Source organism: Falco rusticolus, chromosome 10 (assembly GCF_015220075.1).
Source record: "Falco rusticolus isolate bFalRus1 chromosome 10, bFalRus1.pri, whole genome shotgun sequence".
Lineage (NCBI taxonomy): Eukaryota > Metazoa > Chordata > Aves > Falconiformes > Falconidae > Falco > Falco rusticolus.
Genome location: NC_051196.1, coordinates 260,003 through 276,532, shown reverse-complemented (window position 1 = coordinate 276,532; position 16,530 = coordinate 260,003). Strand labels below are relative to the sequence as shown.

The 16,530-nt window shown below is 40.1% G+C and overlaps 1 protein-coding gene across 17 annotated transcripts in view; it reads left to right on the top strand.

Annotated features, from left to right (window-relative positions):
* Nucleotides 1-16,530, top strand: part of PTPN5 (protein tyrosine phosphatase non-receptor type 5) — a 77,011-nt gene that overhangs the window by 46,565 nt on the left and 13,916 nt on the right. For 15 of the 17 annotated variants that reach the window (XM_037402396.1, XM_037402389.1, XM_037402399.1 and 12 more), the window contains 5 exons: nt 4,093-4,331; nt 7,199-7,388; nt 10,402-10,486; nt 13,448-13,527; nt 14,003-14,140. In XM_037402396.1, the coding sequence (XP_037258293.1) occupies nt 4,093-4,331; nt 7,199-7,388; nt 10,402-10,486; nt 13,448-13,527; nt 14,003-14,140 (732 nt within the window). Of the gene's footprint in view, nt 1-4,092; nt 4,332-7,198; nt 7,389-10,401; nt 10,487-11,701; nt 11,755-13,447; nt 13,528-14,002; nt 14,141-16,530 lie in introns of all 17 variants that reach the window. The other 2 variants (XM_037402404.1, XM_037402403.1) reach the window with 2 other exon arrangements.

The following is a 16,530-nucleotide window of genomic DNA, read 5'->3' as shown; positions in this document are numbered from 1 at the left end:
ATGGTGCTCTTGGGTAGAGTTTTTTTTCCAAATGTCTGATCTGAATTTCCCAAAGCTGAGCGTCTGAGCTGAGATGTCTGCAGCTTGTGGCCATTGTCCCTTGTGGTATCAGCTGCCACTACCAAGAAGAGTCTGGCAGCATCATCTCTGGAGCTGCCCTTCAAGTAGTTGCAGGCTGCTGTTAGATTACCTCACCTTCCTCTTCGCCAGGTTGAACAAGCCCGATTCCCTCCACCTTTTTCAAAAGTCATGTGGTCCAGACCTCCTTTGTAGCCCTCCTCTGGCCCCACTCCAGTTTGTCTGCATCTCTCTGGAACTGGTGGGCCTAAAATAGGACACGGTATTCAAGGTACAGGTGCATCAGTGCCAAGGAGAGGGGAATGCCTCCTTTGATTTGCTGATCACACTCCCTGGTAGGAAGTTTATCATACTATATACCATGGTTAAGTTCACTCAGATGCAGCACTTCTGTTTAATGTATCAGGTGAATGTACCTCTTAAAACCAGTCACAAGGCAAAATAATTAGTGTTAATGCTTCCATTATTGTGATCATTGATGTAGACAAGGAAGTCAGCCAGGTTTACACAGTTTTCTGCTTTTTTGATGCTTCTGTTCCTTATCCAGATGAATTCCCTGCTCAAAAAATAAACTTCCGGTGTTTTTTGTGTTTGAAAATACCAAAGAATAAAAATGAGACATCTAAGAATTGTGATGAACTGTGTGAATTCCAGGTAACTTTGCAGCAAAATGTTCAGAGCTGGAAATCAGAATAGCACAGGTGTGATTTTTCTGCATATCCAACCTATTTCTTGGTGGATGGAAACACTTTATTGCTGATCTATTCTTAGCACAGAAAGTAACATTAAATAAAAACTTTCTGTGCCCAAAAATTTTGATCTCATTTTGAAATGCTTTGCATATGTGGTAGCTTCTTGTAATTGAATGTTTATACCAGTGTAGATGAGAGCAAACTTGGCCCATTTTTAAGTGTTGGTTAAAACTTGTACAGAAAACATTTTTATAACAATTTCCATGTAGTCAAGTTTGCTCTGTTTTGTATTCCTTTGGTTTGCGCTAACAGTCTTCTAGCTGGAGTGGAGGCACAAATGTCAGTGTGTGACCGCCTGTTCTGTGAACAAGTCACAAAGCATCAGAATATAAGAAACATCCTGTGAGTTCAGAGCAATGGTCCTTGCCCAGTAAGTTCCCTGCAACAGTGGTATTAGGAAGAAGAGGCTCTTCAGAGAAAGCGCATGAGCCTTGTCCCTCCCACCTCCCTGTTACCTTACTCTCTGACATCTCAGGTCATGCTGCTTGGCAATTTGAAAACATCTGCTTCTACCAGTATTTAGGGGATAATTATAAAATAATAATAAGCATAAAATAGTCATTGGCAGAACGTTGAAAATAATGTAGTGATGGAGCTAAGCAGGGATTCTAGAATCCCAGCCTGGTGGACAACAGATAGTTGCATGAAGACAGTTTATTTTCCCCTCTGTCTCAGTGGAGTGATCTCCCTCACAATGGGTTTTATGTGATGTGCTGCCTAGAAGGGACCTTGAGGGGGTCTTTGATGTTGCAGGGTGCCTTTTATATTGCAGCGTGCCTTTATGATGAAATCTTTCTTTCCCAAATGCGCCCTTCTCTCTAAAGATGGACCTGATGCATCAGGCCCACACTGATGTATGTACTAGGTGACATACCAGTGAAAAGCAGCTTAAGCATTTTTTTTTAGTTCATCAACTGTGGTAACTTAACAGTAATGCTTTAGTAGTTCCTTGGAAAGGGAGAAAATGTGCCTGTTGATGCAGGTGCTTTGTTGCTGTAATGTAGAGCAATAACTGTTGAGCTATGTAACAAGGCTGAGAAATGGTGGTCAAGCAGATTCTGAGAAGTGATACCGAGAGAACAGAGGCCCTGTCTGGTCTGTGCACATGCTAAAGTCCAGCTCATTCCTGTATCGGGATATTGTGACTCTAATACATGTAGAGTGAATTTTTCAGGAGAGCAGACCTCAGCCGACATTTGAAGCACTTCTCTGAGAACACCCAGGTACCAGACTGCATTGGGAAGCTGGCAGTCACAGTGAAAGCAAAAGGCTGGATAGGGTGCTTGAGGCTTGTATTAGCACTGCTGTCTGTTTTCTGTCTCATAAAACACTGTGTTAAGACCCAGGCAGCTGCAGAAAATCAGCATTGAGCTGCCCAGTCCTCCTGAACAGGTTTTCAGAGCTGACAATCTTTCCATTATTTAGTTTAACCCCATCACTTTCAACTATAACTTAATTTCTTTTGGTGTTTTGGGCAGCTCCTTATTTACCACACGCTTCCTTCAACCTAAAGAAAAGCTGTTTTGTTTCTTGGGTGAACTTTTTGTTCCTTTGGATTTATGGTGTGTTAAATCACCCGAAAAAATCAGCCCTGTGTCACCGTACAAGCTCTAGGATCTGTAACATATAACGGGTACCTAGATGTTACACTTGGCTCTCTGCCCAAGCGCCGATTTTAGTAACAGCAGCACTGTCCAGCAGTCCAGAGTTGTTGAGCGAATACTTCACACTGTGAACTGCTCAGCTATTACAGTTTTGCGGTACGTGAAAGAAGCATGGCTAGTCCTGTGGGACTGCCCAGCTCTAGAAGTCATCTTGGGGAGTGAAAATAGAATGATGTCTTGGAGCTTCTTGCTTGCCCTCCGGTAGCCCAAGCATGTAGGACAGACTTGGTTCAGACTCAGCCCCAAAGCTGTGTAAAACAGAAGTCTAGTATATGTTTGCTTTTGTAATTACTATGTACTCTGATTAACTGAAACAAAAAAACATTTTGAAGTAACTGTCAAATGAATACTGCGGCTTTGTGAGAGTCTTAACATTTCACTAAAGCTGACTGTGGACAGAAATTAAAATTGGCTTCACTTCTTTCATTCTTTACACTCAGAGAAATGAAAGTGCATGAAGACACCCAGGCACAAGAAAATTGTCATTTAAAATCCAATACCAGACAACATGCTTTAGTAGCCTAGGAAGAGGTTTGACCTTTTTAATGACACATTTTCTAAATTCAACTGACCATTTAAAAGCCAGTTATAAGAAAAGTTTGGAAGAGGTTTTACTTTGGAAAATAAGACCTGTTCTTCTTAGTCTCAAAAAAATGTATGACAGTCCAATATAGTTTGTATAACAATCAGCCTGAGTGATATTGCTCCTAGTTCAATGCTAGAGGGATGAAGTTGGCCTAGGGTTCCAGAATTTAGACGTGGCCTTGAAATTTTTAACTGAGGCCTGTGTGGAGGATTAAACAGTCTATCAATACAATCTCCAAATCAATCTAGTCTGCCGCAGCATCCGTGCAAACCAATATGATACAGCAATTTTTTAGATTCATGCTATTTCAAACCTTTCACTATTTTATGTTATAAACTTTAATATTACATGTATGTCCTAGAACTTCACAAGATGAATTATTTAATGTCTATATCATGTTTAAATGAATTAATTAGATCACAGAACAGTCTGTGCCACAGGCCAAAAACTGGTAGGGGCATTCTGAGCCTCAAAACCAGATACATCAAAATCATGGCCTCTTTAAAAAATGATTGGTTTATACGTGAATTTGAGGTACAGTGCCAGATTATCAAAGATGTGCAGTTCAGGAAAATTTATATTTACTTAACCCAGCTATATCTAAATTTTAGATGGAAAACAATTAAGTCAGGAGAAGTATGATTTGTAGAATAGTATAGTAGATTTTTATTTTGTAAACAAGCTTAGGAAGGGGAAGAAACTGAACAGTGATATCACATTGGCTTGCACATGGTGTGTCACAAGCACAATCTGCTTCCACTGTATCACTGAGTTAAGCCTGGCCAGCTCTGTGGAAACCTCTGTGGCTGAAAGCAGGTTTGAATGGGTAGATGTAAATCCATGTAACGTATCACAAAGCTACTCCTGCATGGAACATTCCTGTCCTCTTCAGTACTCTGCAATTCTAATACGTTATAGTGAGCTGCGATGTTGCCCTACAAACCCATCCTCTAGGCTGCATGGAAGGCCTGGCAGCAAGCAGAAAGCTTTTTCAAATGTTTGTTTCCTCCAGTTCTGGCATCTGCTCAGAGCCCGTCCAGACCCCCCCTTTCCACTACAAGAGGACAGACGCCAATCTGTGAGCCGGCAGCCTTCATTCACGTACTCAGAGTGGACAGAGGATAAAAATGAGGATGACTTCCTAGATTTGGATCCTGTACCGGAGACTCCGGTCTTTGACTGCATAATGGACATTAAAGCGGAGACAGATCCAGCTACTCTAACAGTTAAATCCATGGGCTTGCAAGAAAGGTAGGGTAGACATGACTAATAGGGGAAAGTCTGGTCCCAGATTTTGTGGATTTAGGAGTTCTGTACCTAGTAGGAAACTTGAATGCCTTCATGAATGTCACTTTAAAATGTGGTTTTAAAGCCAAGCACCTGCTTTATTTCCTGTCTTATTTTCAGTCCAGTCATAAATGTATTAGCCAAAAAAAATACACAATTTTTAGACAGCTGTCAACAAGTGTGATTCAAAAGCAACATTTCTTTCCTTTGAAATATCCATCTGTGTTTGATGAATCTCTTGCCATTCCCTATGACGGCAGCTGCACAGCATGAAATCCACTATAGGGTGGTGAAAACTTTTACCTATGAAAGTGGTGTGGGTCTTGTTAATTTTTTTTCTGTCACTCATGCTGGAGGATTAGTCCTTTCTCCAAAAGCAAACCATAGGACAAGTGGTAATGTACAATGATTCTCATAAAAAATGGGTTAGCCCAAAAGTAAATTAATTCCTTTGAAATTAACCCAGTAATGAAACTTTGGGGTAAGCTGGTATTCACTGCTTGAACCATCAGGGCAATAGAGCTTCTCAGAGATTCACAGCTGAGAAAAGGCAAATTTAAAATAAAAGGAAGATATTTTTCTGTTTTGTTTTCTTTCAGTTGTCTTAGTGAAATAGAACAAAATCTTGATGGTAGAAATCCAGTGAGGATACTCTGCTGCAGGTGATGATGTTATGAATAAGAATGACATTACTGAAGGACCCAACATAGCAAAGTATCACCTCTCTTTATTTCTAGGTTTTCGACCTTAATTGAAGTGCTAACCATAGTTAATTCTCGTATCACAAACTTAAAACCAAAGGCAGAACTTGGATTTTAAAAAGTATGATGCTGTTTCCAAAGCTCTTCGTGACACAGTGAAAGGGGAATGTTACAGAAGAGGCTTTTCATTTGCACTCCATGAGCTTAGACATTTTTTTCTCACTTTATTCATGGTTGCATTTGCTATAAAATTTCCTAGCTTTTCTTATGATATTCTTTAAATATGAGATTGCAGTAACCTCTGGGGCTTATCCCTGCACCTGCTGCTATCAGTGAGTTTTGCTGCTGTTTTTCATTACGGGCAAGATTGGGCTTGAAATGCAACAGTCATTTGTGGTTTTGCCTATCCCTGATTTCATTCCTTCCCTCTCATTTTAAAGATGCTGATGCTTCTTCTCAGGTAACTGCTAGCCTGCAGGAAAGATACTCACTGTTTCAAGGGAATTGGGGAATAAAAATTTGGGAATATCAGTTAGGGAATATCAATTGGTTCAAGTAATGAATTACAATTAAAATGTCAAAGAAGTAAAGATGGGAAAAAGAAAGCAGTTCCTTGAAGTTCTCATATTAGGTAGAAGGTGTATACTTTTTCAACCATACACGTGCGCTTGAGAAGCCAGACATCATTTCAGGTTTGAACTGTGCTTGGGCGGATTTCACTTACATCAAGCACGGGTTGCTCTTCCTTTGAGTGTTGTGTTGATTTGCCTACTTGTCCGTCTTTTGCATCCATTCTGCTTCTCCATCTCTCCATTTTATTTCCTTCTCATTCTTAACCACCTACACCATTAGAAGGGTAGTCACTAGCTAAATTCAAACAGCACTCTTAAGAAGAAACCCTCTCATTTCCTCGTGCTGCAGAACTATTAATATCTTTATGTGTGTAGCTCTTCTACCTTAAAGAACCCAAAGCATTCGTTGTCAAACGCAGCTGTTTCTGGGGAAGGAACATAGTAGCTATTTAACAGCACACAGGAGGGGAGGGTCAAAATCTTTTGAAAGGTGTCACTAAAGATTCAGTGTCTACCACTACTGGTCATGTTTCATCCAAAATTATTTTCCCATGACTGTGAATCATAGCAGGAGGCTGGCTGTCGATTCTTTTGGAAGAACTCCTGAATCCAAAAAAAGGCTCTGATCCAAGTAACAACTTCTACTGTCTTTTCTGTGAGCTGGTTGTGCTTGCATGTTTATGTGATTTTTTCAACAGCTCCTGCAAACATCTCCTCACTAGATTTTCCCAGTTGAGAGTCATAAAAAATAAGTTTACTGTGTGGTTGCATAGAACATTACCCCTAGTAATAATCATATGATTTTATCATTTATAATGATTTTATTATGTTAAAGATACTTAAATACAGATCAACTGATGATATTTGAATCTTTTGTCTGTGGTATTTGAGATTGACAGAAGATCAGAAATGATGTAAAACTGCATTCAATAAACAATACAGACATTTTGACTTTGTTTTGTGGTATGCCAACTGACAGTAAAGCCACTACAAATTCTACACTCAGCAGCATCTCTGTTTTTACTCTAACTGTTAAAAATGTTGGGACCTTCATTTTACCCTTCTTATGATGTACTGTTGTGGAAAGAAAGTATTTCAGATAGAAAAATTATTCGCTGTAATGGTTGGCTTCTCATGTCTTTATTAATGTTGAGCTGGTAATGTTTATCCCAAGGTCTTACTCTACCGATGTTTTCTGTGCTACTAATAAATGGTTATTCAGTAGGATCTGGCCTGATGAAAATGAAGACCAAGACTTTCACCTATGGTGCCTAAAATGTCAGTCCATATTTAGGCAATCAAAAATGTGGTGTGGTTTGCAAAAGTGCAACAACAATTGTTGGCCTTCGTATTCCAGTGTACAACATAATCTTCTGGTCTCGTCTACCCAAGAAGCGTCGCCCATTTTCCACAGTTAGCAATCAAAACGTAAACAGCAGAACCAGCTGGGTGCTTTTCTAAAGTTGCTGTTTATCTGTCACTGGGACTGTGTCCATTGCTGACAATTATGGGTCAGTCTGTTCTGTTGTAAGCAAACTTCGATTGCTCTGTTTTGCAGGAGAGGTTCAAATGTTTCACTCACACTGGATATGTGTACCCCAGGCTGTTCTGAGCAAGGTTTTGGCTATGTTATGTCACCACGGGAACAGTCAGCCCGAGAGTACCTCCAGACGGCATCAAACATCCTTACTGAAGAGGAACTACACAAAAAAGCACTGGATCCTTTCATACTCCAGGCAGAGTTCTTTGTGAGTATCTGTCCTGTCTCTTCTAGGAGCATCAGGAAAATAGGGTGTTGTCTCTCTTCTGTGAACCTTGCTATTTTCTGCAAGTCTAAAATTAGTACATACAAACTCCACTTCCATCAATGAAGCATTTAATGGAATTCCCAAACTCATCATCCCTTGAAATGACAATGTCGGAAAGCTTTCAGTCATATTGTCACTTAAAAACTAGAGAATTTGTTCCGGCAACAAAAAACCCCCTTTGTTTTCACAAATCTTTTTTTTCTTTTTTTTTTTTTTTTTCTGTTGGCATGCTACTTTTTAACAAAAAAAATCAAACTTTTTCATTGGACTACTGAAGAAAAGCCAGATTTACTATAGGCATAACTTCTTGAAATGTGTCTGGAGTTGCCCTGGGGGATGAAATTACTCAAGTGCATACTCTTTGCTGTTGAGTACTTGGCATGGAGCTACTTCCCAAGCTTGAATGTCCTCCAGTTAACCAAAGCAGAGAATGGTTGTGTCACTCAGCAGGAGCCGTAGGAAGTATGTATTACTGGGTTTTTTTCTGCACAAAAATTATTTATTGCCTTTAGGATTCTGCAGTATGTTTCCTTGGCTCACTGTATCCACTGTTCTTTGAAAGAATTGTTCACCTCATTTTGAGAAAAAAAATTATGTACACAAATGAAGCAAACAGTCGAAAATTTGGTTTCTACATAGTTTAGGATAAAGGCCAGATACATTTCAGTGTGGTGAGTAGACTGGCTTTTTAGATCTTTGCATTCAGTGAGTGTCTTCCCTAATTGCTTGAGTGTCCGTGTCTGTTATACCAGGGTGTGGGGGGGGTGCAGATTGCTGTAGCGGCTGTGAGTATTATGCCTGCTAGGCAGGGTTGTAAATTCTGCACAAGATGGGAGGTAACCAGGGCACAGTCTTTGCGTGCTGGGATATTTCAGAACACGTGATCAAGAGCTACAGAAGTTAATGCTACCAAGTCAAATACTCTCTTAAACACGTAACCTCAGCAGAACGAGAGGAAGATGATGTTTTGCAACACAACAGCCCTTTCAGCCAGTCCTCTTTATGACCTGTAAGGATCTGAAAGGGTGGAAGAAACACTTTATGGCTTGCTGTCCTCCCTTCTTGTGCAGTTTCAGGGTTTTTTTCACTTTACAAGTACAAGGGGAGATGAGATAGTCTGGACTTTTAAAACAGACCACCAGATATCTGTGGTCCTTAGTTCACTTAGTGCTGTGCAAGTTGAAGAAAAGCAGCTTTTGTGTAGACAAGCCCTGATTCTTTTGAAGTAAAGCATCCATTTCTGTTATAGGGAGGAAGTGTTCACTTAGTGAGCATCTCAATTGACTGCTGAAAAGTTCACATACAGTTTCGTGAGTCTCTGAGGTGCACTGTGGCTTTCAAGCACAGAAAATAATGTTAGAAGTAGGAAAAAATATGCTTCATTTCTCTGAGAGTTTTTGAATTAGTCTTCCTGTTGTTCAGAAAATCATTCAACAGCCAAACTATCCAAGCCATTTCCATTCTTTAATGAAGGCTGAAAAAGCATGGATAAAAATAGCTGTGTAATCACAGTGTCATTTCTGTAATTAAAAATTGTAAGCTAGTTGTTTTGGGTTTTTTTTGAAACAGTTACTGTGAGCTAGCTCTGCATCATGTAGTTTCAGTCTGTCTAACCTACTTGATTTTCAAAGTTCAGATCCATGAGAAAGGAAGCAGTGTGTTTCATTTTGGAAGAAAAGTCAGCGGGGATCTCAATCGCAGAGCTGAGTCCTGAAATTCTTACAAGATTTAGAGTTTTCACTCAGGCGAAAGTCCTGTCCATTTTGCTTAGAATTTGCTTGAGCAGTGAATAAGTGAGTCCCCAAAACAGACCATACCTCTTGGCTCAAGAAGATTTTTGGGTGACTAAATACCAAGTAGGAATTGAGGTAAACATGAAGGTTTTGTTGCCATGCCATTCCCCAGATTGATAGGAGATTACTTCAACAAAATATTTTTATTATCAATTGCCTCTGCTGAAGTCCAACAGTACACTCAGTGCTGTACAAGAATGCAGGTGGTCAAGTCTTCTAAAGCTCCAGAATTTAACATAGTCCATAGCTCTGCTCATCTTAGTTTCTTCCCAGAGTGAAGCATGTCTTACTCAACCCTGACTGCTGTTACCAGAACGTGCATTATGGGCCTCTCATGTCCGCTGTGCAGCAGCTGGGATGACCAGCTCTGGTCCCAAGCTCCCATGAGCCCTTTCTCTGCCGAGCCTGGTTAGCACATCCCGTCTCATTGCATGCCTGCCGACTCCGGTTGGTGGAAGGTTCCTGTTTCTTCCTGTTGCGCATTGGCCGCTTGCTTGCAGGAGACAAGTAGTGGAGAATAAGAAGCCCCTCCATCTTTGTGTGTTCTTTGTGTCAGCAGTGTAGAGAGCAGGTAATCCCTGAACACCTGTTTGCTGTCCTTGCCTGTGGAGCTTTAAGTGCAGTGCACAAAGAGTGACTCCCCCCCAGCTCCATAGAGTCAGGTCAGTACGCCAGCCCATCATAATGTGTGTCGTAATTTGTTGCTGTCAGAGGGTCACTAGCATATTATTTCATTCCATCCTCAGAGGAAGAAGGAATGTGTATCAGAAAGAATGGTATCTGAGGTCCATTGCTTTTTGGAGCAGAGTATCTTACATACCACCTTTTGTTCGGTTCCGTGCCCACACTTGCAATTCAGTTCTAATAATACTAGAAACTAATGTTAATGCTGTTGCATATATTACTCCAAGAATTAGTCACTATGAGCATTTTCATATTAAGGACTTCAGAAAAGAAAGCCAGTGATAGTAAAAGGAAACATCAATCACATTGTGGTGGTAAATTGCTAGAAGTACTGTACCACGTGTCTTGGTTGATTTCATCACTTTGTCTCCCTCACAGGCAGGACATAATGGGCTTGGGTTTCTTATTCTTTCTGTGAACCTAATAGTAGTATCTACTGTGTTTTGTGGGTTTTGTTTTTTCTTTTGTTTTTACAGGAAATTCCAATGAACTTTGTTGATCCAAAGGAATATGATATTCCAGGCTTAGTGCGTAAGAATCGCTACAAAACAATTCTCCCAAGTAAGTTTCTGCTTTTTAAGTCACTGAGGCAAGGTGATTTATTCTATATGCCATAGATCTTTGCACTTTCCTTTCCAGAATGCATGAAGTGTGTTGTCACTACAACGTATTGTCCAAAGGCCATATTTATGAAGCAGAAAGATGGCTTCAAAGCATAAACCAGATTTACAAAGAGTTACAGAGCGTGAAGAACCTAAGATTCACTGAACATCAGCAATAGTTGGTGTTGCTTTTAAAAATTCCACCCATGAACTTGGTCTGTTCATTCAGGTGTTACTTAGTGGTTTGTTTGATGAAACTCCTTTAGAAGAACTGAATTCTAGCCATGTTATTTTCCTGGCTGATGTTTTTCTCGGAATCATGCCTCAAATGCAAACTGAGAATATTGGGAACTGACCTGATGGCATTAAGATTATGTAGAAAATCAAAATCTTTTTCTGTTCTATTACGCTATTTTATATGTAGCCAGGAGTAGAGTTTTGAGAAAAATTTTGGTACAGATTTTTACAAGTGTCATTTTCAGTTCTGTAATACTAAAAGTTACTTTGAAAAGTGATGTGATTAGATGTCATGTCTCTTTTTTTACTCTAAGCCATTGTTGGAATATGCCACTGCTGGCCACAGTAAAGCCTGCAAAGCCTTAAAGGTTCTGTGTCAGGTTAGCAAAGATAAGTGCAGAGAAGTAAAAAATGTCCTCAGCTATACCTACCATTTTAGTCAGCAAACCTGGATTGGAAACAGTTCCAGAAGAGATTTTTTTTTTACCTAGACTTACAACTCTTGGCAGCTGCAGCCAATGATCCAGTGTGTGCGACCCTCCTGATGACTTTGTACTCCACCTTGGACCAGAAGTGTAAAAACATTCAGCCACATTTCACTATTGATGTGCTAATGACTGAAGTGAATTGTTCGCATATGAATTCACTAGTTTTGCTGGAAAGGGAAGATTGCAAAAGTGGCTAGTGATTTCAGGTACCTAAACTGCTAGGTTTTGAAGTAATCTATATATTCTGAATTGGGTATCTAATGTGTACTTTGAGAACTGGGACCATTTTAAGTATCTCATATTGGATGTTTAAAATGAGACGTCAGAATTGCTGCCATTTTGAACACCCTGTTCCAGAGTTGTGAACAGATGCCAGCTGGCCCACTACCATGTATTTTTTAAGAATGATCACTCAATGGGCTAATTATTTGTTGCAAACTTCATCTCAGCTGTATGGATATCTGCTAGCAGCCATGCTGTCCCTTTGACCTCTCCAGATAAGGTAACTGGTTCCTACCCTACCATGCCTCCAAGGATTAACAAACTTACATGAAATAAGTTTGCAACTATTCACTAACACACTAACTTTAAAAATGTAAACACTACGTTAATAGAAAAATCACAAGGCAAGTATGATAATTTAAAGTAAAAGCATATTCTGAGTAATGTTTAAATATTAGTGGATGCAGAAGTGAAAAGTAACTCAAATTCTACTGCCGCTGAAGAATACTAAAGGAAGCCTCTGCTTAAAAATATGTGGTACCTGTTGATAGAGTTCTTCAGATCCGTTTTATTTTTCCCTAAAGAGCCTCCATGAGATGGGCAGCCTAGGATTATTGGTATTATTAATAGGAGAAAATCACATAATTGTTACTTATTCAGCAGACTCCACAGATGACTGCATAAAACCCAGGCAAAGGGACTTCATGCAAGGGGTCTAACTACCCAGTGCAGTGACATTTGAACAAACATCTGGCAACCAATGTCACCGTTTTAAGTGTGACCTGTTTCAGGCTATCAAAATTACTGATGAAAAAGCAGATTTTATCTTTTGTCTCACCATCTCCCCAGCACTAGAGATGTGAGCAAATTTGAGCAGGAGGGAACTGTGCTAAAGAAACTCGCTGGTTTCACTACTTCTGTGCTATAAAACAGTATCTTTGGTAATGTCTTTGCTTTGCTGATTATGATCATACTGTCACATAATAGATAACATGAATCTGTTCTGTCTGGGAACAGCATTTCATGCTGTGTCTGTGTGTCTAGTACTGTAGAAGTTACTGTGTAACTAGTCCTTAGTGTGAGATGGGGTAAAGTACAATTTTTGGGGGTTTGGGGTTTTTTTTTTTCTGGTTTCTAAGCAGGCTGAACCTTTCTATTAAGAAGTCATCTGTGGTTTGTTTTTAATATTCTCTTGGTGATACATGCTGTTGCTGTTTGCTGAGGCCTCTGTCAGGAGGATGTTTCTTGTCAGTGATAAGAAACTGTAGTACTGGTGAAGGTGGATGTGTGTCAGCTCACAGTAAAATCAGTGGAACAGCTCCTATTGACTTCAGTGGAATTGAACTGAACTTCTCAGGTGGAATGTTTTCATCTGTTAACTTACTAAAACAAGAATAATGCTTCATAAACAGCCCTAATGACGGTCACTGTAGTGAAGAGACTTAAGCAGAGTACAAGAGACTGTTAATACTCTTTAATTTCTCTAACCATTGTATTTGTTAGTAGTGTATCTTGGCATTTAGTGTCACTGCAAGACAAGACAGGGAAAGAGTTACTGTCATCTGGCTTGCCTGTGTGCAAGAAATGTTTTTATGGTTTGGGAGAAAAGCTGTTTGCTGTCATTTCACAAACAATGTTCTAATGTCTTACAAGCCAGAATGAGTCTGTTCACCTAACAAATTGAGAAATAATTTCCTGGAGCGGAAAACTGTCCAGAGTCACTCTGGGACACTGACTCTGCAACAGGAACAATTTAAGTAGGCTTCAGAGAGCAGGTAAAGCTATCAGAAGCAGCCAAATTACCCCAGCCATCCTTTCTGGGTTTTTTGTGGTAACATTTTAACATGGGAACTCTCCAAGGCCACTCACATCTTTTGTGATGGCCGTGAATGCATGTAAATGTCTTGCTGTACAAAAGAATCTTGTGTGCTTTTTTCTGTCCTCTGAGCAGCTTATCTCTTTACACCTTTCAGATCCTCACAGCAGAGTGTGCCTTACCTCAGCTGATCAGGATGACCCCCTCAGCTCTTACATCAATGCTAACTACATCAGGGTAAGAGCTTAATAGTCTGATGCGTCTGCCTAGCCTCTCTCAGCCCTTGTTAATGTAAACAGAGTTGCAACATCCACTGGCTTTAAAAGGCATCCTAGCTGAACTGATTGCTCGTCTCTCCTGCTTATGTTAACTGAAAATCAAGCCCCAAAGTGCAACTCCACAGATTCAGACTAGACAAAACCACACTTCTGCCCTTCTTGATGCAAATTGCTTGTCAGCTGGCCTGACCACGTGGTAAGACTGAATAAGGCTCTTGACTTAGCCAGAGTCACCTCAAGGCTGTTGGACTCAAGTGAAACGAGTGTCCATGTTGTGCTTTTGCTCTGTGTACACGTGCAGGAGACAGAAAGGAGAAGAACTGATGCCACAGAGTCACTATTTCAACCAGTGATAGCTCTGTTTTAAAGACTGAACCATCAAGGTTGTGGTGGACATCCCTGTTAAAATTCATCTCTTGTTGTTTTGTTGGCAGGGCTATGGAGGAGAGGAAAAGGTATATATTGCTACTCAGGGACCGATAGTTAATACTGTCAGTGATTTCTGGAGAATGGTGTGGCAGGAGCGTTCTCCCATCATTGTCATGATTACCAATATAGAAGAGATGAATGAGGTAATGGTGTTACATATAGTCTGTATTTTTGTCTGTACTCTAGCAGATACTTCCAGCATAAATGCTCAGCCAGTAACCAGAAGTTAGTTCAGTGGCCTTGAGCCATCGGAGCCAGCATTAAATTCTTCAGGCTCAGAGAAGATGTGGGCTGCTCTTTCAGTTCAGTTTACTGTAAGTCTTGTTTTACCGTCTGACCTAGCCTACTGCTGGTTTTGCCATTTTTCCTCTCCCAGCTGATGCAAAACCTCCTCAAACCCAGCTCTCTCTGCAGACACTCTTAAATTCTCTCTAAAGGAATAAAAACAATAGTACCCTGTAACTATTAAGGTTGAGTATCTTTAATCAAAAGAGTTGGTGCAGCTTTATCTTGCATTTATTATGATTCAGTGTCTATAGCCCCATTTCATTGAGGCTGTTTCTGACTTGCAAAAGATGCTAGTTAACGATAATCAGCAACCAGAGCTGCTGTCCACCTAGCATGATGTGGGTTTTTTTGCAGTTTAAAATACTGCTGCCCTCCAGCTGTTCATTACTTACCTGCTGAAACAGTTGCCCCATAGCAGAGTTGCAAGAACCATGTGTCTGGGCTTCAGTTCACAGACAGGTAGTTGCACTTACGTCTGCCTTTATTGGCAGTGTAAGATGTGAGACAGTGATCTGAGCATGTGTGGGGCTCTGCATCCCCACTCACCACTGGCAGCAAGTGGAAAGGTCCAAATGGTGTTTCTTAAGCTGCAGCAGCAGTATTTGTTTAAAGCTTGTCCCTGAGAAGCCATTAGTAAGAAGCCCAAGAATATGGGCATACTTCTGTCATGCACACAGAGTTATAATGGCTTAACTGCTAGCTGGAAGCTTAGTGTCCACAATTATGCATGTGCACAAACCTTTAACACAAACCTTTAGCTTTTCCCCAGTTGCGAAGTAAATAAATTTAACCTTGAACTTCAGAGAAAAAAGACATGACACAAGACAGAGAATTACCATGCTTAGCAAGTTACCAGTGGTCAGTTATTACAGCTGGCTGACTGGACACATACTGTCAAGGCATTGCTGATGCAAAATACAGTATTTTTGGTTTGCACTTTTTACACTTTTTCTTTGCACTAACATTTTAAACTTGCATCTGCCTCTGTCTGAGAGGCAGCACTGAAGTAATAACTTACATGTTGATCAGAGTTGCCAGTTTATGGCAAATGAGATGTTAAAATGTCACGACATAGTACACCAGAATTATTTAAGGACCTCAAGGTTTAAAGATGATGATGCAGAGGAAATATTGGTCCTGAATGACATGTCCAGTGATAAGTTCTTCCGCTATAGTTTTCATAGCAAGATTGTGTAACAGGAATGTAAAATAATGTAGAATTCCTCTTATCCATACTGAGCAACTATTTCACTCATCATGTGAGTCTTGAGATGCAGTGCACTGCAATGCTGATATACTATATAACTGACCCTTGCTGTAGCCCATTTGTCGTAACAGAGCTGCTGAGTATTTTCTGATACCTTTTGTGTCAAAAATTAAGTGGTGTCAGGAATCTCAGCCATAAATATAGGGTAAGTCCTTTCATATAAATGTCTTCTATATTCATCCCCTTTCTTCTATAACACATGTATTAATGAATAGCAGGACTCAGAAGTACATAGATTCAAAACCAAAACCTTTGTTCAGCAATGATGCTAGTGACAGAGGCTTTGTGTTCCTCCTCAGTGCAATGACTTTGCTAATGTGAGTATTAAAAGCTCTTATCTCAGCCCTCTGTAACATCTAATCTGAACTGACAGACAGTCCACAGAAATGAGTGGGCAATCGTACTCCACTCCTTTAAGCAAAGCAACGTCTGTGCTATTGATAGCTGCTAGTGCTCTTGACAGTCTTTACAATGGATTCAGCAGTTTAAGAGTACAGGAAGAAAAAATGCAATCTGCATAAATAATTTTACAGAGACACAGTGGGCCACACTCCCAGTGGGTTATTAACTGATGCACTGTGCAGATAGAACAACACTGATTCTCCCCCACACAAATTTTGACTCTGTAAATTTGCAAGATACTTCTCTGTTGTTAGTCTTTCTCCTGAAATAGAGTTATTTTTGGTGGGGAAGAGCAAAATGATTTAACTCACTTCCTTCATTGTTGTGTACAGCCATATAAAAGAGGAAGCTTACAAGCATAATCTTTAACTGGATTTGTCTGATAGCAGATTCTTATTCCTCTGTGATAACAAGATTGCTGCTTCTGTTATCACAAGGGACCCTTTTTCTCAGTCCCTGCCTTGTTCATGTCATTCCTTGTCCATGAACTAGTTCATGCACCATGTTGAAGTCCCTGTCTCTTCCTTTCCATATTGATCTGTTTAAAGAGAAACCACATACAACCAACCCCAATCA